The 24,084-nt window shown below is 41.3% G+C and overlaps 2 protein-coding genes across 3 annotated transcripts in view; both read right to left on the bottom strand.

The window, feature by feature from the left end:
- The window catches only part of LOC105923855 (solute carrier family 22 member 15-like), a 44,927-nt gene extending 38,199 nt beyond the window's left edge, over positions 1–6,728 (bottom strand). Inside the window, 4 exon segments of the mRNA XM_036125907.1 lie at positions 5,451–5,620; positions 5,706–5,846; positions 6,141–6,295; positions 6,629–6,728. Coding sequence (XP_035981800.1) covers positions 5,451–5,620; positions 5,706–5,846; positions 6,141–6,295; positions 6,629–6,728 — 566 coding nt within the window.
- LOC105921210 (G-protein coupled receptor 4-like) lies at positions 5,304–18,131 on the bottom strand. Of its 2 annotated transcripts, none has more exons than XM_012856909.3 (4): positions 18,053–18,131; positions 8,812–9,059; positions 8,432–8,601; positions 5,304–8,328 (listed from the first exon to the last, which is right to left on the bottom strand). In XM_012856909.3, exons 2-4 carry the CDS (start codon positions 9,019–9,021, stop codon positions 7,767–7,769), a joined length of 942 nt encoding a protein of 313 aa, XP_012712363.2. In that variant the 5' UTR covers positions 9,022–9,059; positions 18,053–18,131; the 3' UTR covers positions 5,304–7,766. The 2 variants fall into 2 exon arrangements, with proteins under 2 accessions (XP_012712363.2, XP_035982726.1); XM_036126833.1 differs by lacking the exon at positions 18,053–18,131 and adding an exon at positions 10,132–10,161.
- Positions 18,132–24,084: the final 5,953 nt, after the last annotated feature.

The raw sequence follows: 24,084 nt of genomic DNA, 5'->3' as shown, positions 1-24,084 counted from the left end.
TGCTGGGTCATATTTTTGATAGACTCTGATAATTTGGAGCATGTTCTTGAGCATGCGCCACTGGATCTGGAATACCTAGATTTCATCTGCACTGTAGAACTTGTGTTTTTAAAATGCCTTGTCTTGTCAAGTAACTGTTCCTTCAGAAATTCTGGATGCTCAGGGTCATTTGCACAGACTAATTAACTTAGAAAAATATAGTGAAGAACAACAAACATCTGTTGTGCATTTTTAGCGAGGACCAGCTGGATGGCAGCGGATGGTCATATCCCCAGACTATCTTTGCTGTCTTCTAGAACTCCATTACCCTGTCACATGTATAGCCAAACTTTTAGGCATTTCCAGACGGACTGTACATGGATGGATGGCTGTGGATGGAATTCTAAGCAAAGATAACTGAGTTTCCACCATTACTAAATGAAAAGACGGTGGTGATGAAGTTCTAGTACTTTTATTGAGAAACAGAGCAGAGATTCACATAGATGGAAAGTAATCGCACCCCACGGTCCCGCTGCAGTCTGCGTCTGCCCTGTCTCTGCGTGTCTCGCTTTTCGGCTCCCCCTAATACTGCACAGTGGCCTTGGCTTGAGACATAACAAAGACAGTTTATCCTAGACAAACACCATGCTGCACAGTATCTACACAGCATTCAGCCTTGCACTCAGCAACAGTGGATCTTATACACAGACATCAGGTCTCCAGGCCTCCTCTGTCCGAGTGGTGTGAGGCCATAGTGACTTCAGAATAATAATTCTTATAACAATGTTCTGAGTCAGGTCTTTCGGTGAGGGTATTATACACCACCATGTCGGATAATGAGTTTGATCAGTGTGTGAGGGACATTAAATCCAGGCAACTTCACTCCGGATACCGAATGGCAAAGGCTCTTCTGCAAGCCAGGGGACTGAGGGTGCAGAATGATAGTACATTTACTTTAGAACTTTGAATTTATCATAACATTAGAATCCGAAAAAGTTGTTATTCTGTCCGTCCGTCTGTCCGTTTTCTTCTGCTTATCCGGTGTTGGGTCGCGGGGGTAGCAGCTTCAGTAGGGAGGCCCAGTCGTCCCTCTCCCCAGCTCCTCCGGGGAAATCCCAAGGCGTTCCCAGCAGAGAGACATAGTCCCTCCAGCGTGTCCTGGGTCTTCCCCTGGGCCTCCTCCTGGTGGGAGGATATAATACCCACTTAATTTATTAGGTTGCTCTATGATTCCATCAAGTTACTTCTTTAAAAGTTTTCCACCTTTACATAATCCTAATGTGTTTCGTAAGGTGTGTTTTGTTTTAATTGTGTACAAAAAAATCTGAAGTGAAATGCATGAAGTCGTGTCTGCAGAACTCATCTGTGTTTGTTGTCGAAGGTTGTCCGATGCCTCAGTCATAGTCCTTCAATGTCTTTTTTCAGTCCAATGTCTGAGTTCAGCAGCCAAACATTCTCCTTCCCTTCAAGCCCATCCTCCAGTCCTCACTCCTGCAAACAGAATAAATTCTGCCGCCAATGAAAACGCTCCATAGGTTGAAAAGAAATTACAGCAAAGCAGTCACAAACAACATTTTAGCCACAGTGTTCCCTCTAAAATGACAAACATAAAAGAAATAAAAGGATAGAAAAAAATAAATAAAACTTTGTCTCTGACAAAATAATACTCATAACTGGATCAGGCTGAAGTCAGTCACATCACCTTTAGTCCTTGTCCCAAGGATCAGCCCCCACGTCAATGTGACACTGTTTTGGTATTCTCTCACCTGAGAATGTCAAAAAAAGAGTCTAGAATCTCTATGTTAGCACAATCCTATCATATTTTCTTTGCAAAGAAAAAGAAGCAGAAAGATAGAGCTGTTAATAGCAGAAAGCAACAAACATTTTTAAGACACCACCTTTCCTGCTGGAAGATCTGGCATAACTTGGTTAAAACTAAGTATAATTTAGTGTCCAAATCTGATTATAACTCCTTACCGCACTGCTAGCACTGTCTTTTCAGAGTCTTCTGTTGGCAGAAAGGTGGCGTCTCCTTTAATCTGAAAGCAATAACTCAGAGGAAAACAAGAGTGTTAATAGCATCCAGTTAAAACCCTGGTCCCCTTAGTGTCCCTTTAACGTGATGTTGTTCTGCTGATCCTGGAAAATTGGATCTATTCCTCACCTTTCCTTTGAAACTCTGTTCAAAACACATCCAAAAGAAAGAAAACAAAAAAAATAACCAAAAAACTAAAACAAAAGTGTCTCCCAAGGAGCACAATTATGTCTTTTCCAATATGACATAGGTTTTTGACTTATTACAAACTTTTTTGATATCCTTCTGGTCCTTTGACCATGTGTATTTACTGTTAGTAATACTTTTATTCATATATAACTTTTCAATCTTAATTGGTCAAGTGTAAAACTTTAAAGCAATGATTTTCGCTTTTAGTTTTTTGAGCTTCCAGTGTTTCTCTATAAATGATAAGAGTTTTCCCCATAATTCAGCACATTGAGAAGACTGCCCAAAACAACCCAAGATTAGAATTAGAATTTAACCCTTCAGAAACTGGCTTTATTTTATTTTTTCCCTCTGACATAGTTTTCGTGCCCCAGGCCAGAACACACAGACCCAGCCTCGCCATAAACATTCAGATGTTTACATCATGGTCAGATTTGTTTATCATATCTATTGTCCTGTTTCAGGTTAAACTGTCCCTCTGAGGTTCGCCTCAGTTCAGCATAACTAATAACATCAGATGGTTTTGTAACTGATGACGAGTTTTAATGTGGCCTTCTGATATTTTGATGCTTTTCAAAATTTATCTTTAGTTGCATTCAAATTCCAAGTGAAAAAGAAATAAAATAAATGAATACAAAACCCTTAGAAAAGCAATTCATATTTAGTTCCATACAGTTTGTTCAAAGACAAAACACATTTTTTTTTACATACATTTAAAATCAAAGATCATGTATATCTTAACTTCTTTCACATGGACTGGTTTATGATGAATCATTATTATTATTACAAGCAATAAGATCTCAGTCATTTTATATTACTTTAGGGCTAAAAAAACAAGTGATAGGATCTGTGCCTAATGTTGTAAAACAGTAATTTCAACAAGCTTTATATAAAGCTTATTGCCAGTTCCAATTTTCTAACAAAGCTGAAATATTTCCGTTCAAGCCATGTTAATCTCTTAGTGTATCAATTTAATTTGGGTCGGATATTTAAAGTGGAAAAAACAGACTTTGTTATTGAAGTCTCTCTTTTACCTTCTTTAGCTTTTAGTTAACATAGTTCATGCTTAAAAATGTAATTTTAATTACGGAGCTGCAGTCTCCATAAACAAATTAACATTTGTGAAACCATGTTATTTATAATTGTAACCGAATTAATTCACACAGATGAACGTTTAGTTACATACGATACACAAATACATACAGTTACATACAAACGATGACATTCAGACAGAAAAACACGTGCAGGCCTGTTTTTTCACTATCTTACACAGATCTGTGTTTTTTATCATTTTTAAATGTCTATGGCAACCCCGAAAGATGTTTTCAACGCGTTAAGTTCCCGCTTAGTTTAAAAGGTGAAAAGCGTGTGCTGGCTACGACCCCCGAATGTTTCGTCCACACGCGGTTTTACACTTCAGCCCCGCAAGGATACAACTCTGTGTCAGTAGCAGTACTGCAATAAATAAATAAAAAACCCTATTTGGGAAATCTGCATGTTTAATCTAATCATTTATGCATTTCATGCTTCTGGGCCCCTACTTTTCCAGCATGAAATCGAACATCTCACCCTGGGGCAAGGCTGGACCCTGGAAACTCTGCCTTATACGGACTACTCTGCTTCCAGACTTTTTATTTTTTTTTATTATTATATCTACTCGTCCTTAGTACGACCGACCAACTAAAATGAAAGGCCTCACATCTGATGGTCGCCTTTTTGGTATAATGGTCGGGGTCCCACACTTTTCAAAGCTGCGAACATCTCTGCAACATTAAAAGGACTTAAGCATCCCTGCCGCTTTCATCCACTACACTAGTGGACAGCCTCTTGTGCAAAACCAAGACAAGAGGACTTTAATTGACCAGCTGCAAATCGCTCAGCCCGGTCACCCGTTCTCCAGGTGAAAATCACTCTGCCCCTTCTCCTCCTAGCACGAGAGTCCGTATTTCAGCTGAAAACGTATTTTAATTCAATTTAAAATTTTAGTTTAATGTTTAAACCTTAGTCACCGTTCGGTATTGCGAATCCTGTTTTATTTGCTTCAAGGATATAGATATAATTAATTATTTCTACCAGCTTTTACTTTTACTACCTATTAGGTTTACAGTTTTAAATTTAAAAATTTCTTGAGGTTTTCTTTAAAATGGGGGTTAAATTTTAAAAGCTTGCAAGCATTTTTGAGTAATTGCATTTTTTAAAAAAAGAGCTGGAAAATAATCTCCTTACCGTCTCATGAAAAAAAGGTTCGGATCTTTTCGTGCCGACGCCCAGAGATGCTCCGAGACCAGGAGCTCCTCCACATCCCTTGAAAATCCATTCGGGGTACCAGAGGCCGGATAACCTCTCCGGGCCGGCCAAAGCAGCTCCTGTCCTCGGACTCCCTCGCTCGTCGGTCGGAGATCTTGTTCGTTGATGCCAAATGTTATGGGAATTCTAGATGGAATTCTAAACAATAGTAACTTAGTTCCCATCTTCACTAAATGATGAGACGGCGGTGATAAACACCGCCGTCTTTTATTGAGAAACAGAGCAGAGATCTTCCCTGTCTCTCTTGTCTCGCTTTTCCAGCTCTCCCTAATACCGCACAGTGGCCTTGGCTTGAGACATAACAAAGACAGTTTATCCTAGACAATAATTATTCTACGCAGCATTCGGCCTGGCAATCAGCAAACAGTGAATCTTATACACAGACATCAGGTCTGCAGGCCTCCTATGTCCGAGTGGCGTGAGGCCATAGTGACTTCAGAATATTTCTTATAACACCACCACTGTCCTATATTCACTCCCATCACCATTTTCAATATAGCCAACTATTGCTGAGTCATCAGAAAACTTCTGAAGGTGGCAGGACTCAGTGCTGAAGTCTGAGGTGAAGAGGGTGAAGAGGAAGGGGGAGAGGACAGTCCCCTGAGGGGCCCCAGTGTTGCTGACCACCCTAACAGACACACAGTTCTGTAGGCGTACATACTGTGGTCTGCCCGTCAGGTAATCAACAATCCAGGACACCATGGGGGCCTCCACCTGCACCGCCGTCATCTTCTCACCCAGTAGAGCTGAACAGATGGTGTTGAAGGCACTGGAGAAATCAAACAACATGATTCTCACAGTGCTCGCCGGCTTGTCCAGATGAGTGTAGACTCTGTTCAGCAGGAAGATGATGCTGTCCTCAACTCCCAGGCGGGGCTGGTAGGTGAACTGTAGTGGATCAGTGAAGGGCCTGACCATGGGCCTTAGCTGCTCCAGGACTAGCCTCTCAAAGGTCTTCATGATATGGGACGTTGGTGCCACTGGCCTGTAGTCCTGAGGGCCGCTGGGACGCGGCGTCTTTGGCACAGGAATGAGGTAGGACGTCTTCCACAGCACGGGGACTCTCTGGAGGTGCAGGCTCAGGCTGAAGACTTGGCTAAGTATTCCACACAGCTGATAGGAACAAGCTTTGAGCACCTTGGCCACTATTGGGGCCTGCAGCTTTGCTGGAGTGGAGTCTGGTTAGCTGTCTTCTCACCAGGTCAGGAGTGAAGGACACTGTAGAGGTAACACTAGGGGGAGGGTTGAGGTACTCAGGTTGTTGAGGACATGATGTGAACCAGGGGGGAGGGGTGGCGTCAGTGGATGTGGATTGAGGTAGTGAAGAGCTGACAGGGGTCTGAAAGGAGGAGGAGTGTGGGAGGTTGAGTGGTCATTGTAGGGAAGCCAGCCATAGAGAGTTGTTTGGGATGGTCAGCAGTATCCAACCTATTGAAAATAAGATTCAGCTCATTGGTCCGGTCCACGCGATCTTCCAACCCCATGCCAGTGGACATCTGGAACTCAGTGATGCTCTCATCTCACTCCACACATCCCTCATGTTGTTAGTCTGGAGTTTATTCTCCAGCTTTCTCCTGTATTTGTCCTTAGCCTCCTTGATTTTACGTTTGAGTACCCCCTGCACTCTCCTCACCTCCTCACGGTTGCCATCTCTGAACGCCCTCTTCTTCTCATTCAAAATGGCCTTTATATCTTTGGTGATCCAAGGTTTATTGTTGGCGTAACAGGTGACAGTCTGAGCTGGGACATTGCAGTCCACACAGAAGTTGATGTAGTCCGTGATGGACTCTGTGAGCCCATCAATGTCCGCCCCATGGAACTTTGTTCATGGTGACATGGTTAAAGTCTCCCGACATGATGATGAGGGCATTAGGATGCTGGGTCTGTAGTTTGGAGATGGAGGTGTGTATGATGCTGCAGGCAGATGTTGGGTTTGCAGACAGAGGGATGTACAGGACAGCAGCAATAACATGTGGAATCTCTCTAGGCAGCTGATATGGACAGAGTCCAACGTCCAGCAGTTCAACATCCGGGCTACAGAGCTGTTCTTTAATGGTGATGTGACCCGGGTAACACCATCTGCTGTTTACTAGAATGGCAAGCCCCCTCCTTTCTGCTTACCGCTCTTAGTGTCCCGGTCGGCCCGGACGGTGTGAAAGCCCTCCACAGAGACAATCTGGTCCGTAATGTCCTTGTGCAGCCATGTCTCGGTGAACCACATCAAACTGCACTCACGGTACTCCAGTTGGCTCCGCGTTAGCCATTAGATCGTCCATCTTGTTGCTATGGGAACGCACGTTTCCCATAACAACAGAGGGGAGACACTGCTTAAATCTTCTCCTTTCAGTAAGCCTGTCTCGTGTCAATCCTCCATTCCCCCGATGTTGTTTTCCTCCTCTGCAACCTCGGCGTGTCTTTCTCCAGAGTTCGGGTGGAATTCCAGCTGGTCTGGCCACCACACCGGTCGGCATTAGAGCTATCAGCTTTTCTCCGGAGTAAACAAAGCCAGCGTGTCCCGGTGAGCGTGGCATGACAACACCATCGCTTCTATATCAGCCATGTCTCTGATCCCCTCAAAACATGCAACAATCTATTAAATGCCTTTCTGTTAAACTTAAAACAACAGCAGTCTGTAAAACACAATTGAACAGCAACAATGCCCACATTGATGATTATAAAGTTAACAATAAAGTTAATATTCGCCATGGTAACTGATATGCTCCTGCTTTAGTGAAATTGAGTCAAGGCCAAATTCAGCGAGGATATCTGGAAAATCCTGGTTTAATCCATTTTCTTAGTTTTAGGAAACCGCCCTCAGCTCTCTTAAAACAAAACAATATTTTGAACCTTAAGCAACAGCAAAATAGATGGAAATATATAGAGTACAAATAACAGTGAAATATGTAACTTAAGGCAAAATCCAGGTAACCTGAAATCTAAACAGGCAATAAGAAAAAAATTAGTAGCACAAATAAAGCTTACAACACTGCAAAAGCCTAGTTAAAATAGTCAAAAATATCCAGAAAAATCTGATGATCCAACCACTTCTGCAGGAAGGTTCAAACAGGAAGTGCCAGTCAGGGTGAGATGCACCTAAACCCAAAGATAGCCAGCAGCAGAAAGCTGGAACTGCACCAATACCTGCAACTAAACAGAATAACAGGAGATGACAAAATAAAAAGCTTTTGGCTACAACAGTTGCTAATCAACCCAAAAATCAGCTACAGTAGATTGTTGTGGAGGCTCCAGATATTAAAGCCTAAACAGTCTCAGTGTGTGGAGCAGTCGTGCTTTCAGTATCCTTGCTGCTCATCTCCTGATTGTCTGATGCTTTACAAGAACAGAGTGAAGCCAGAAACTTATCCAGGATGCTTTTACGAGTTAACAAATACAGGATTGTGTCTGCAAGGGGACTAAGACAAACACAAACTAAGGCCACAATATCAAGAATTGAACTGTATTCCGTCATCAGGTAAAAGATAATCACGGGCAGAAAAAGCAGAGTGTAAATTAGCAGCACCACAACCTGAATAGCTACGATTCGTCTTTTTTCTTCTGCTGGGACACTGAGGGCTCCAGACAGAGCTTTAATAGTCCCAACCAAGAAGAAGATGAAGAGGGGAAAGGGCAGGAGGAGCAAACTAGGTACGATGATGTGAAAGTAAGTAGTAGAATCAGTAGTTTCATTAGTCAGCCAACGAGTTAGCAGGATTGGAAGAGGCAGAGTCCAGACCACAACACAGACCACCACACAGACCACCACGTAGGTCTTGATGTTTCTCCTGAATCTGTACCACAGTGGCTTGGCGATGACCAAATACCTGTAATAACAGATGGAGCTGTTTAGTCCATGGAGACTATCAGGTGCTGACTAACAGGATTATATGAGACAATAAAGAAGCATAAAGGGAAACATATAGTTACCTTTCCAAGGAGATACAGACCATGAATCCAATACTTGCCATTAAACCAACAAACATGATGCCTAAGCCGATAGGATGCCAAAATAAATTTATAATTCTTCCGCAGAACTGAATGAGATCAGAAAAGAGAAGGTTGATGACGTAGACTGGGACACCCTGATCCTTTTTCACCTGCAACAAAGACAACAGAGAAAAAAGTAACTAATGACACCAGAATATTATTAACATGTAAAATGTTTCCTGTTTTAAACATTTCAGTCATTTCTAGAGGTAAGAAAAGGTAAACTTACACCTGAAATGAGAGAGAACCATTATTTAAAGAGCAGACACGAAGTCAAACAGCTCATTCATTGTTGAACAGGTTTATGTTCTTTGTCTCACCTGTAGAAAAACTGCAACTATCACTATTAGAGTCAAAGGAAGTCCAATGCCAATGCTGATCCGGTTTAGCCTTTTTATGATTTGTAAAACCATCTCAAAGTCACTATTGTCACTATGGTTTCTATGAGTGGTGTTCATGCTCTCGCTGATGTTGAAGCTGTTATCAAAGCTGTTTTCCACTGATGTCCAGTTGAAGTTCATCACTTCCATCCTTCAATGTTGAACCAGAACTTTGAAGACAGTGGTGTCTGTAAACAGAAATGATGATGGTTGTGTAAATCTTCAGAGAAACATGTCACGGTAAAGGCAACATTTTTGGATGTGTAGTATGTAAATCCAGATGTTAAACTAGAAAATCTAAATGATAGAAAATGTTTTGGTCAAAGTGGAAGATTTTCTCCATCATCAGATTTCAGAATTGTTCTTCTCACAAGAAGTTTTCCTAAAATTTGTCCAATCTAGAAATAACTTTTCAACCTGAGAAAACCTAAGGAGTTGGCTCCGATGGTGGGGGAGGAAGCCGGTCAGACCTGGCAGGCCTAAACGTATTGTGAGGGTTTGCTGGGAACGTCTGGCGGAGTCCCCTGTGAGACGGAGCTTTAACTCCCACCTCTGGGAGAGCTTTGAACACGTCCCGAGGGAGGCGGGGGACATCGAGTCTGAATGGACCGTGTTCTGCGCCTCTGTTGTTGAGGCGGCTAGTCGGAGCTGTGGCCGCAAGGTTGTCGGTGCATGTCGTGGCGGCAACCCGCGAACACGCTTATGTGTCCTGAAAAGGACACATAAACATCCTGGTGCCAAGCGTTCCCTAATCCCTAATGTGTCCTTTGAGGACACACTGATTTGGAGGGAAAAAAAAAACATTTTACTGGGACACTTTTAACCTCAGGTTGATAAAGCAGGTAATGTGTTTATTACCGCTCATTTGGAATATTTATTATAAGTAAATATGTATCAATTAGGGGTAATTTTTCTACAATACATCCATCTCATTTTCAGTCACTACATACCTTCTTATTTGTATAGAAATAATGATCTGCCAGGTCTAAAAACATTATTTAGAGAATTATTTCATTTGTAAATGGTGAGATTATAGATTATTACTGCTTTTTTGTGTCATAGTTTTAAGGTGTTTGGCCCACAAGTAGACACAGTCGGAGAACAAAAGACAGTTTAATGATGTTTATTTAAGGCTATACATGGATCTAAATGCTCACAACATGTTCGGAACGTCAGAGTTGGAAGCACTGCGGGGAGAAAGAGGGTACTGATTAACACGAGTCAAATCAGGGAAATTTGTGTTGATGCTGCTCTGCTTACCATTAGATATGGAGAACCTATCCGGGGAGGGTGAGTGGAAGAAGGGATTATGCTTTCTGATGGAGGGAGGTGGCTGAGCGACAGGTGAACTAGCAGATGGAATGCAGGCAAGGAGCCCGGGCAGCACCACAGCGGAGGCAGGCACAAGGAGCAGCAGAAGGAGCCAGAGTGAATCCAGGAAAGGGGTCTCTTGTCCGGTTTGGTACTACCAAGGGGGCTCGAGGGGAACGCCAGAGCAGAATCTGAGCAGCAGGGATTCAGGAACCGGTCTTCAGTGCACGGAGACAAGATGGGTGAGTAATTCCAGAACACGACGAACTGAGGTTGACAGGAGACAAAGTTAGAGCTTGGAATCAGGAACATTAAAACTCTCAGGAATTGAGAACTGTCAATAGGACAGTGGCCTAGGCATACCACAATGGTTTAACACTCTGGCATCCTTCAGCTGATTGAACGCTCCTTTTAAGCTTGAGCCAAAGTAGCCACAATGAGCCGCAGGTGCGGGCCACGTCCACCTGTCAACAACAGCCACCTGTGGAAGAGAATTAGTAGAGCACGGTACACAAAATCCTGACAGTTCGTCATGTAAGAAAAGTAAACCATCCATTCATTGATCTAGTGCGAATGCGCGAAAGCTGCATGCTGCCGTTACACCGCTCTAGTTTGCTTTTTTAGCTTTCTTACTTTTATCTTCTTTAATTGCTCTCGTCTTTTCAAGGTAACTCTGAAGTATTGTCTTCTCTAATGAGGTTGTCTTCAGAGAATTTTCTTGCTTTTTTTCGTGTTGTTTCATCATGCCGCTCCCAGGACACGCTGACTTTGTTTACTCCAGAGAACAGCTGATTGCACTAATGCCGGCCGGCGTGGTAGCCAGACCAGCTGAAATACCACCCGAACTCTGGAGGAAAACACACCAAGGTTGCAGAGGAGGAAAGCAACATCAGGGGATAAAAGGAGGGTCCGGACGGGCTTATTGAAAGGAGAAGATTTAAGCGGTGTGGTATGCCATAATAACACCATGATACATAATTGATCTCAGATTGGATTCTGAAAATTAGCATGGACAAGGTAACAAAAGAAGCCACTCCTGCTGCAACATGAGACCCTCACAGCTGAGATGGCCCTTCTCTCAGCAGGTGTTCTCTCTTGCTATAAAACCTTCCTCCCACAGACAAAGAGTCCTCTTCACTTTTGCAGACCTCTTCAGCTCTACAGCAGGTCTCTCAGACCACCTCTCCCTGGCGCAGACAAAGAAGGCCTGGACCATGAGGGCTTGGTCGGCCCTGACCGACACACAAGCCAGCAGCTGAGGGAAGGTGCCTGGACCCGCCATGCTTGATGCAGGGTCTGCTAATGTCGTTGGCCGGCATCAGCAGAGGACCTGACTGAATCCGGATAAACAACACACAAAATACAAAGCTAAGTCTGCTGTTTAACATCATCACCGGTAGCAGGAGCAAAGAACCTGCATGCGAAACAGCACTGTTGTATTTCTTCTCAGCCTGTACCGGGAATCAAACCCAGATGGAGCTGAAAGCTGTGGAATTCTGAGGAAAAACCCCTTCTCAAATCGGACTGCAAGCAGGTCAGAGGCTGCCTGGAGGACCTACAGGCCTCCATTCCCTCCACACACTGTGGTTATCCCACATGCTGCTGCAGAGCTAACGCTAGCCCGCCAACAACTTCCCTCCTTCAACGCTCCTTCTGTGAATGGCCAAACTGGACAGAACTGACATAAGATAATGGACAGGTTTGAACAGGGAGCTGAGGGTGAAGTAAAAGGTTTATTGGGAAATGTTTTGTAAACTGTTGGACACATGATGCTTACAACAAAGGGCTAACAAAATAGCTCACGCTAGCCTTCCGTTTATGGTACTGCTAATATCATTTGAGTGTATTTTATGGTTTTAACAAGAAGGTTATCTCCACAAGGGTTTCATACACTGATGGGACATCAATGTTTACGTTATCCAGTTCACTCATTATAACTAAACATAAAGCTAAAGCCTTTATTTGTTAGTGTCGAACGCCCGCTAGCCAAACTGCTATTAGCCTTGCTAACATCCGGTTTCGGACATTTCAAAAGGAGTTTGTTTTAAAGCATAAAGCGTAACTGTTCGGCTCCGCCATCCTTCGATGGTGCTATGAGCCTTAACCCCGCATTACTATCGAATATTAATGTTGGTAAAGGCAATTTTGATAACTTTATGTTGTAACCTCTTAGCCACCGATTTGCTAGAGCGACCCCAGACGCCTGGAGGGAAAATTGCATTAACAAACTCGGTCGTAAGGGTTTAAATGATTTTACTGAGCAAATCAGTCTTCAGAATATTATTTACCCAAAATGATGTTCTGGTTAACTGGGGTTTTGCATTGTGAATGGGTTGAAACACATGCCAAATGTTTTTTTTAACTCCATTCCATGCTTTTTGAAATCAGATCTTCTGTGAACAAGGATTCACTGAAGTATTCTGATTATGATCAACCACTTTTGTTTTGGGTGTTAAACTGCTGGCCATTGGACTCCGTCCATACCAGCTGCTCAGAGAGATCCAACATGTCATCGCTGCTATCCCTCTGCAAACCCAACATCTACCTGCAGCATCATACACACCACCATCTAAAACACACGAATGCAGAGGGAGGCCACCCTCTCGTTCACCGGGGAGAACCCCAACGTGCAGGCACCGAGATGAGGGGAAACAAGTACGCCCACCCCAGCTCGGTGCCTCTCACCAGGGGCAACTCCAGAGTGGAAGAATGTCCAGCCCCTCTCAAGGAGACTGGTTCCAGAGCCAGAGCGGTGCGTCGAGGTGAGTCTGACTATCTCTAATTGGAACCTCTCAACCTCGCGCACGAGCTCAGGCTCCTTCCCCACCAGAGAGGTGACATTCCACGTCCCAAGAGCCAGCTTCTGCAGCCGAGGATCGGAACGCCAAGGTCCCCGCCCTCTATTGTTACCCGTTGCACAATGCACCCGACCCCTTTGGCCCCTCCGACAGGTGGTGAGCCCATAGGAAGGGCCACCCATGTCGCCTCTTTGGGCTGAGCCCGGCCGGGCTCAACGGGTAAAAGCCCGGCGACCAGACGCTTGCCAACGTGCCCCACGTCCAGGCCTGGCTCCATAGTGGGGTCCCGGTGACCCACGTCCAGGCGAGGAAACACAAGATCCATTAATGTTATTCATCATAAGGGGGTTTTGGGCTGCTCTTTGTCTGGTCCCTCACCTAGGACCTGTCTGCCTTGGGTGACCCTACTAGGGGCTTAAAGCCCCTGACAGCATAGCTCCTAGGATCATTGGGACACTCAAACCCCTCCATCACGGTAAGGTGGCAGCCCAGGGAGGGGGTAACTTCTCTCTGGGATTATTAAAGTATTTCTTATTCTGATTCTGATTATCATCTAGACATATTAGTTTTGAATAATAAAGATGTTTTACCAGACATTGAAAAAGTTTCAGCAGTTGTTTATCCCCCAACATATCATCTGATTACATCTACAAAAACCTAGAACCATCTGCTTTCTGAATTCATCTCTTAAGCATACTTCTCCCAGGAAGGCCGAGCTCAATTTGTGCCAGTGGCTGCTCGTATTTGCACTTCTGGTGGCAGGTCGCGCTGCCACGGCATAGTACTGGCAGCTGCCACTAGGCTGCCAGATCGGCTCCCACATTTACTGCCGCCATTTTGGGGGGTTGCCATAGCTGGTTTTCAGCAAATGACTTAGTTATATTGTACCTAGAATATTGTTTTTAATTATTAAGTGATTGCTCATTATACTATATAAAACCTTTTATAAAATGACATTTACTTGATGGAACAAAGTAGTTCATCTGCCAATAAGTGGCCAGTGGCAGTTGCGTCTAGGCTGCCGGATCGGCTGTCACGTTTATTGCCACTCCTTACTTTCCCAGCATTTTCAAATGCTCCCTAGTTCCTCAGCATTTTTTAGATGCTCTCAGGTTCTCCAGTGTTCTCTAACGCTTACTAGTTCCCCGGCATTCTCAAACGCTTTCTACTTTTTCCTGCTTTTTCTAACACTTCTTACTTCTCCAACGTTCTCTAGTCTCCTGAGATCCCCGGCATTGTTTAATATCCCGGGATCCCCAGTGTTCTCTATATCCCTTTGTTCCCCCTGGTTAGGTTAATTTTGTTTTGATTCTATCCCTCCATTCTGAGCCTCCCTCCCCCCAGTCTTGGGGGGGGGGGGGGGGGGGGTGATGTCATGGTTCAGGTTTGACCTGGCTATCTCCCTCTGTTATTTTCCAGCACCTCCTCCTCTCACACAGCTCAGCCTCCACTCCCTCAGCAATCAGTCACACCTGTTAGGCACCAATCAGTCAGTACCCACTCCACCTGCCAGCCTCTCTATATAAGCTCACTTCAGTTTGCTCCTCGTCGCTGGTTTGTCATCAGTCTCAACCCACTCCACATCTGTCAACATAGTAAGCTCTCTGTTTTGTTGCTGGATCTCCTGCTATCCCTGTGTTCCAAGAACTCTCTCTGCTGCACCTCTGGATCCACAGCAGCCCTGCACCTCCAAGAACTCTCTCTGGTCCTCCAGCTCCTGCTCCCATCTACATCCTTCTGCTCCTGCCCAGTCGAGACTCTGGTTCTCTTACTCCACTACTCATCCTCTCTTCAATAAAACTCTTAGAAAACTAGCTCAGTGTGTGGCTGAATTCAGGTTCATCGGACAAATCCTGACACCTTGTAAATGTGTTTATTTACAGACATTATTAAAATCTAGCAAAAACTTTTAGTTTGTTTTCATCCGCAATGTAGACACAGAACTTTTCATAGTCCCCCCTCTCTGCCAAAGCAAATGTGAATTTCTCCGCTGTAGAATATTCATCAAGCTCTTTATCCCATGCCATGCCTTGGGGGCCTGCAGAGCTTCTGCTTGTTCTGGCGTGTCCATATCAAGAAGAACAAAGTGTTACTCTCCCAATAAATGTTTGTTGTCTGCACCAATCAGCTGCAGCCTGACTGTCGACAATGCTAGAGAAAATGAAAGGAGATTCGTGGGGGTATCATATAGATAGATAGATAGATAGATAGATAGATAGATAGATAGATAGATAGATAGATAGATAGATAGATAGATAGATAGATAGATAGATACTGTGTGGTTGGCTGGATACTAACTATATATAACGTTGCCTTCAAAAATCACTCTGTTCTTTTCACATGTCTTGGGCATAATGTCCCCAAATCCAACCTTCCCTCTTACAGTGATGGCGCTTGATGTAGATGTTCGAAGCCAAAGCTTGCATGCCAAAGCACTATTAACCACAAAAACTATAAATGCAATTATCCTATTTATAGCACAAATATATTTACATACTAGTTTAACGACAAGATTTAAATACAGTTGAAGAGCAATTATCCCATATCATATATTTAAAAGAAAAATAAACACGAGCAATGGCCTATGATGGTGCTATGTACGATAGCCTTTGAATGACTTTTGTAAAAGAACACTTGTGCTGACTCCATCAGTATGTTTTGTTGAGTATTCTGTGGGTAAGCTGAAAGCTAAAATAATGGTCCGTACTGACACCTAGTGGACATTGTGTGCATATGTAATTCGGTCAGTTAGGCAGAACTCATCCAGCTGTGCGGTTGGTGTCATCGTCGGTCCTTCAGATACGTTTGTTTCTTGGACGCTATTTGTCTTCAAGTCCATTTTATTAGGGGTCATTCCAGTTTTGTGTAATATTTTGGGGAAAAGTCTTACGTTTCCCAACCAATATTCAAAGCTACATCGCTAGCTAATTAGGGTGAATTGGGAGTCATTTGTTTGCCGTAGTCTAGTTGTTTTCTGTATCTGTAGCTGATGTGTACTTTGTGTTACAATTTTACAAAAGAAAAGAGTTGCAAAGTAAAACAAGAAAACAAGCAAGGACGGGATGATTTTCAATTTAAGTGTAAACTAGCTGTCTAGATTTGGAAGAGCAACACATCGTGAGTGCAGCATAACATGTTACCATCCCTTCGCTTTATGCTGGGTTGCCACATAGGGATTTGGGCAAGTTATGAAAAAATGTATGATCGAAGTGTTAAAAAGTATCTTCTGTCAAACACATTTAGAAGGTTTAATGCATTGGTAGAATTGTAAGTTGTGCAGTAATAAGTTATTCGATAATTATTGAGTAAAATCATTTCATTTTTCAGAAGAAAATAGATTGTTTGGGGGGGGGGCATTTTCAACATAAATTGACTAAGTTGTTTGTAGTTGTTCTTGGCCACTAAAACCTTCATATGTATAGATTTAATATTAAAATTGCCTACCTGCCTTGGGTTATCAAGAGTAACAAAGCATTTACTATGCTTAGTGTATTTTACTGAAACGTTGAAATAGGGTCAGAGTTACAACATATCTGACAACCATTTACTATCAATACTACGCATGAAAAAATTTTAAATTATTGGCCAACACAATAATTTCTTCAAAAAACTGGAACACCTTTGTGTTATTTAGAAAGCGGTGATCCTTTGTTAGTAAGTACAGGACATAAAATGTAAAAGAAAGCATTTATTGGTTTTGATTAAAGACATAGGCCAAAAAAATATATAGTTGACTTACATATATTTATATATACATATACAGGTATAGATATATATATAGACAGATACAGGATAGAGAGAGATATATAGATAGAGAGAGATAGATATATATATAGATATAGATACATGTATATATATATATATATGTAATATATAGTATATTAGACATTGTATATATATAGTATATATATATATATATACATGTATATATATAATATAGTATATATATAATATATATAGATATATATATATATATATATATATATATATATACAGACTGGCAGCCTATTGGCAGCTACAACTGGCCACTTACTGGCAGGTGAAATACTTATTTCCATGAAGTAAATGTCACTTTATTAAAGGTTTTATACAGTATAATGAAGGTTTTAAACACACACACACACACACACACACACACACACACCACACACACACACACATATATATATATATATATATATATATATATATATATATATATATATATATATATATATATATATATATATATAATGTGTGTATGTGTGTGTGTGTGTGTGTGTGTACTGCTTTAAAATTTAAAATTTACATTTAAAGTAAATGTACTGCTTTAACATCACTTTTGAACATTGCACTGTAATACTCAAGTATTATAACATGACAGCATATTGCAAACTGTTACAAGAACTTTAGAACTTTCGTAGAACTTTAAGTTGAGCAGTAATATCTTACTCGATCATTATTGAGTAAAATCACTTGATTTTTCAGAAAACACCTTCCCAGGCACTGGTGGAGAAAGAAAAACAGAGCTCATCCTCTACAATGTGTCTCTCCCTCTGGACAGGCTCACACCCTGGACTACAGAACCACTAACTGTGTACTGGTTCAGTCTGTCTCGTAGCTTTTTCTTTCTTCAAAAAGTCCACCAGTAAATTGTTGCACTTTGCTAAACAACTCCAAACTCTCTAGAACTGTTTGGGTGCACCTCCCCAGTCCCTTATTGCCGCCCCATTGACCAATCTGAATACAGAAGAAATTAAATCACCCAATAACAATTGATCTTGAGCATCTCAACCAAAAACTTAGTCTGCCACACACTTTGTGCTGCAAGCTGTACTTAACACAAACTATACAAAGATTGGTCATTTCAAAGTGATATGCCCCAAAATCTTAATAAAAGTATTTTCTTTTACATAAAATCTTGTTTCTGTAAACAAGATTAGTAGTTAGCTTAATAGGATTTTAGTAAAATAACCTGTAAATCTATTGGTTGTTTTTCTCAAAACAACAAATAAAAAACACTATTTCTGCCCAACTCATTAACATTTCTACTTTTGGGAACCCAGGAGTTGCATAAGGAATTTATAGTTTACCTTTTTTGTCCAGGTTTGTTCAGGTTTCTGCAGCCAGAGATCCTTTCTGGAGCGCTGACATCTATCTAACTGGTCGGCTGAAATGGAAATGGCTGTTCTGACCTCAAATCAAGCTTTTTCCCTGAAGCACTTAGGAGTGTTGGTTAGAAGAAAGTGATAATTTAAAAGCTTTGAGGTTTATTCTAGCACTTAATGGTTTAGTTTAATGCTTTCTGAAAGACAAACGCAATTTGCTAAAGAGTAGATCTTATTAATAAATGATGTTTCCTTTAGAATAATGATTTGGTCAATATTATTACCCATTCATCCAGTTTTTCCTTTTCATGATAGAATCTTCTAATTCTCATTTGCTGATGTATTACTTTTTTGTTTGTTTTCAGCAGAAAAAAAAGATTTGTTTGTAAATATTTATTTTCCTCATTTCAGTTTTGTTTGACTTTGTAATTTTCTTCTTAATGTAATTTGTTTTTTGTCCTCATTTTAGTTTTGTTTTAGAGTGTTTCTCAGGGACCCAGAGTTGCAGAATATTTAACTCTGCTGGTAGATAAAGAGAAGCTTTAACTTTGACAACAGTATTTTCTAAGTGGAGTCAAGCAATAACAAGAAGATAACGTCTTTGTCTGTAAAACAGATTTATTCTCCTGCTAAAACCACATCCATAAAGTATATCCATGTAGCCATTCAATATAACTTACTTCCATACTTCAGTAGATGCAGTCTTGTAATGGTAGATATTATTTCACCTGTTCACAATCATGGCTCACCTGCAGTTGTCATCTCTACAGATCTGTGTGCAGGGCGGTCTGATCTCACAGATGTGGGTCACTTCTGCTCCATGGACTATTTGTCCTGGAATCTAATGGCCATCTAAAACCACTCAAGAAACTTTGGATCTTAGTAAAATCAAGAAATTAAAATGGAGCAAAAAGATGTAGCAGGATTATAATAATCATCTTTATTGTCATTGCAACATTCATTCCAATGAAATGTGATCTCTGCATTTAACCCACACCCTTGGTGAGCAGTGGGCATTCACTGTGCAGTTCCCAGGGACCCATCTGGAGTTAAGGGTCTTGCTCAGGGACCCAGAGTGGCAGCCTGTGGGACTTGAACCCAGAACCTCCACGACTCATGCACAATGCTCTAACCATGAAGCCACAACAACCCTAATATTTAGGATATCCACTGATGTGCAAAAATACAGTGGTTTTCATTCCAGGCCCTCAGGACCCACCATTCTTTGTGTTTTAGATGTTTATCTGCTCTTCTATACATGAATCTTATGGCTGAATTACCTCTTCAACAATCAGTCAAGAATCGAGAAGCTTTTATTATCACAGTGTGGTACTGTGGTGAATGTTTGTTCAGGACATACTCTGGCTTAGGACACACACAACAACCAACAGATAGTAAACAATGGAAACAGGTAATAACAAAGTAAACAATGTGTAGAGTTTCTTTTAATGGAGATTAAAACATGACAGTCTTTGGGGTCTGCTAGTATTCGCACCAAGTAACGAAAATCACCTAAACGTGATTCATTGTGTTGCATAAACCAGTCACTCTAAGCTTCTATGATGATACATTCACCCCCTGGGGCCTGTGCTGGGGGTTGTCTGGTTCGGGTACAGGATGGGGGGTTGTGCGGGGCCGTGGCGCCCCTGGAGCCTCGGGTCCTGTAAGGGTTTTGTTTGTCCTGTAAGGGTCTCTGACCTATCAGATTCTGTGACTCTAGAGGGCGCTATTTCATTGACCACTCCATACATCCTGAAAAAAATGTGGTAAAGGGAAGAAAATTTAGCTCATGTTTACCTCATATAGGATTTTATTAGTGGCATTACTGATTAATAAATCATTGTGCTGAAAGTCTATTGGACATTATGCGGAATCTGCTGAAAGCATCAGGGAAGTGATGGATAACTCACTGTCCGTGGATGTCAATCATGATGCATTATAAACAAATGGACTGTAATCTTGGGTCAGCATGTTCATGTGGATAAACCTCAGAGTCTATGCTATTTCATAACCTGATGGATAACTCCCAGGGGAGACACGTTCTGCTCCTGCAGGGCGTCGTTGATGATCTGTATTAAAGCTGATGTGACCGACAGTCCGGGGCACTCGGACATTTTACTGTGCTGTACCATTTTTCTGGCTTGTTTGGATTAAATATGTTCAAGAATAATTTCTGTCTCAATAATTTCTGACCCCGAATTGGAGACGGTAATAGCTACAACCATTCAATTCAATACATTTTATTTATATAGCGCCAAATAGAATAACAAAAACAATTGAACGAAGATAATGTAGGATACCTGATATGAAACAAAATTACCTGTTCATAAATAAAATATATCAAATAACATAAAATGATTTCCTTTAACAGTCATCGTCAACATTTCTTATGATTTGTATAGTTTTTCTCCATTCTGTGCACTTGAGGGGCACTAAGTTTGTTCTGGGGGGTCAGGGAAACATCGCCCTCCTGAGTCACGGATTCTGATGGGTATCAGAAAATATGTTACTCTGGACTCTAGTGACAACACCATCGCTTCTTTATCAGCCATGTCTCTGATCCCCTCAAAACATGCAACTGTCTATTAAAGGCCTTTCTGTCAAACTTAAAACAACACCAGTCTGTAAAACACAATTTAACAGCAACAATGCCCACATTGAAGATTATAATGTTAATAAAGTTAATATTCGCCATGGTAACTGATGTGCTACTGCTTTTGTGAAACTGAGTCAAGGACAAATCCTTGGATTAAGTCAGGAAAATCAGGATTAAAATGGGTTAAGTCAGGAAAATCCTGAGGGCGGTTTCCTAGTTTTAGGAAACCGCCCTCAGCTCTCTTAAAACAAAACAATATTTTTTACCTTTAAGCAACAGCAAAATACAGTTACCAACCAAATAGCAGCTCATGGAAATATATAGAGTACAAACAACAGTGAAACATGTAACTTAAAGCAAAATCCAGGTAACATGAAATCTAAACAGGCAATAAGTAAAAATTATAAGCACAAATAAAGCTTACAACACTGCAAAAGCCTAGTTATAATAGTCAAAAATATCCATCAAAACCTGATGATCAAATCACTTCTGCAGGAGGGTTCAAACAGGAAGTGCCAGTCATGAGATGCACTTAAATCCAAAGATAGCCAGCAGCAGAAAGCTGGAACTGCACCAATACCTGCAACTAAACAGAATAACAGGAGATAATAAAATAAAAAGCTTTTGGCTACAACAGTTGCTAATTAACCCAAAAATCAGCTACAGTAGATTGTTCATTATTTCAATTCAATTCAATTCAATTTTATTTATATAGCGCCAAATCATGAAACATGTCATCTCAAGGCACTTTACAAAGTCAAGTTCAATCATATTATACAGATTGGGTCAGATTATACAGATTGGTCAAAAATGTCCTATATAAGGAAACCAGTTGATTGCATCAAAGTCCCAACAAGCAGCATTCACTCCTGGAGAACCGTAGAGCCACAGGGAGAGTCATCTGCATTGTACATGGCTTTGCTGCAATCCCTCATACTGAGCAAGCATGAAGCGACAGTGGGAAGAAAAACTCCCCATTAATGGGAAGGAAAAACCTCCAGCAGAAGCAGAACCGGGCTCAGTATGAACGGTCATCTGCCTCGACTGACTGGGGTTACAGAAGACAGAACAGAGACACAACAAGAGAGACAAAAAAGCACAGAAGCACACATTGATCTAGTAATCTGTTCTACATTAGATGGTAGTAGCGGGTGAGCCGTCTTCTCTGGATGATGTCACAGTTAACAGAACGCCAAACCAGGTGTACCTACTATGAAGAGAAAAGAGAGAGAACAGAAAGTTAAAGCAGAAATGACAACACATAATGCATAATTGAAGAACAGTAGAACTCAATAGAGTGAGAAAATTAGATCCTGATATACTCCAGTAGCCTAGGCCTATAGCAGTAAAACTATAAAGGTAGCTGAGAGTAACATGAGTCACTAGTTATATTTTTTGTCAAAAAGAAAAGTTTTAAGCCTAGTCTTAAAAGTAGACAGGGTGTCTGCCTCACGGACCAAAACTGGGAGTTGGTTCCACAGGAGAGGAGCCTGATAGCTAAAGGATCTGCCTCCCATTCTACTTTTAGAGACTCTAGGAACCACCAGCAGACCTGCAGTCTGAGAGCGAAGTGCTCTGTTAGGAACATACGGGGTAATCAGAGCTCTGATATATGATGGAGTTTGATTATTAAGGGCTTTATACGTTAGAAGAAGAATTTTAAATTCTATTCTTGATTTAACAGGAAGTCAATGAAGGGAAGCTAAAATTGGAGAAATATGATCCCTCTTGTTGATTTTCATCAGAACTCTTGCTGCAGCATTTTGGATCAGCTGAAGGCTTTGAACTGCATTTTGTGGACTTCCTGATAGTAAAGAATTACAATAGTCCAGCCTTGAAGTAACAAATGCATGGACCGGTTTTTCAGCATCACTCCTGGACAGAATGTTTCTAATTTTGGCGATATTACGGAGGTGAAAAAAGGAAACTCTGGAAACCTGTTTAATATGGGATTTAAATGACATGTCTTGGTCAAAAATAACACCAAGATTTTTTACTTTATTACCAGAGGCCAGGTTAATGCCACCCAGATTAAGTGATTGGTTAAGAAGTTTATTTTTTGAGGACTCTGGCCCAAAGATTACAACTTCGGTCTTGTCAGAATTTAGATGCAGGAAATTTAAAGTCATCCAGCTTTTGATGTCATCAAGACATGACTGTTTCTTAAGTAAAGGTTTAATAACAGCTACTTTCAAAACCTGTGGTACATATCCATTTACTAAGGATAGATTAATCATGTCTAAAATAGGACCACTGATCAGAGGGAATACCTCCTTAAACAACTTGGTTGGGATTGGGTCTAACATACAGGTAGAAGGTTTAGATGAAGCTAAAATTTTAGATAGCTCAGAAAGCTCTACTGCTTTTAAACAGTTCAGACACTGCACAGGTTCTAAGGATTCCTCCAATGCTGCCTCACTTACTGAGGACGAGGTAATCATGTTTGGGAGGATGCCAATTATTTTATTTTTAATGACATCAATTTTATTTATGAAGAATCCCATAAAATCATTACTACTAAGAGCTAAGGGAATGGATGGATCAACAGAGCTGTGGCTCTGGGTAAGTTTGGCAACTGTACTAAAGAGAAATCTAGGATTATTTTTATTCTCTTCAATTAATGATGAAAAATATGCTGCTCTAACTCTGCGGAGGGTCTTGTTATATAACAATAGACTGTCCCTCCAGATTAAGTAGGATTCCTCTTGGTGTGTAGAGCGCCATTTTCTCTCCAATTTCCTAACATTGTGCTTCAAGGAACGCAGCTCTGAATTAAACCAAGGAGCCATCTTCCTGTGAATGATCACCTTCTTTTTCAAGGGAGCTACATTGTCTAATGCAGAACGCAATGAGGAAGTCACATTGCTAGCAAAGGTATCGATTTGTGAATGGGAAGAAACAGCATTGCTGCCATCTACAGGGCATTTCTGCAATACTGAGGATATTAAAAAGGGGACAGACTCTTTAAGTTTTGATACAGCATTATCCGATAAAAATCTACTATAATGGAACCCTCTTTTGGGGTGGAGAACTCAGTTAGATTAAACTCAAATGTTATTAAAAAATGATCAGACAGGACAGGGTTGTGAGAGAATACTGTTAATTCTTCACAATCAATGCCATATGTCAGCACAAGGTCTAAAGTATGGAGCCGAGAGTACGTCGGTTCATGCATTTTGAGCAAAACCAATTGAATCTAGGATAGTTTTAAAGGCTACACTAAGTTTATCACATTCAGTGTTAACATGGATGTTAAAATCACCCACTATAATAACCTTATCAGTATTTAACACCAAATCAGATAAGAAATCTGACAACTCATCCAAAAACTGAGTGTAAGGGCCTGGTGGACGATACAAAACAACAAACAGAAGAGGTTTTATTGCTTTGCAGTTTGGATGAGGGAAACTGAGGGTTAAAT

This window comes from Fundulus heteroclitus, chromosome 22 (assembly GCF_011125445.2).
Source record: "Fundulus heteroclitus isolate FHET01 chromosome 22, MU-UCD_Fhet_4.1, whole genome shotgun sequence".
NCBI lineage: Eukaryota > Metazoa > Chordata > Actinopteri > Cyprinodontiformes > Fundulidae > Fundulus > Fundulus heteroclitus.
Note: the sequence above shows the minus strand (reverse complement) of the source record. Positions and strands in the feature narration are given on the sequence as shown.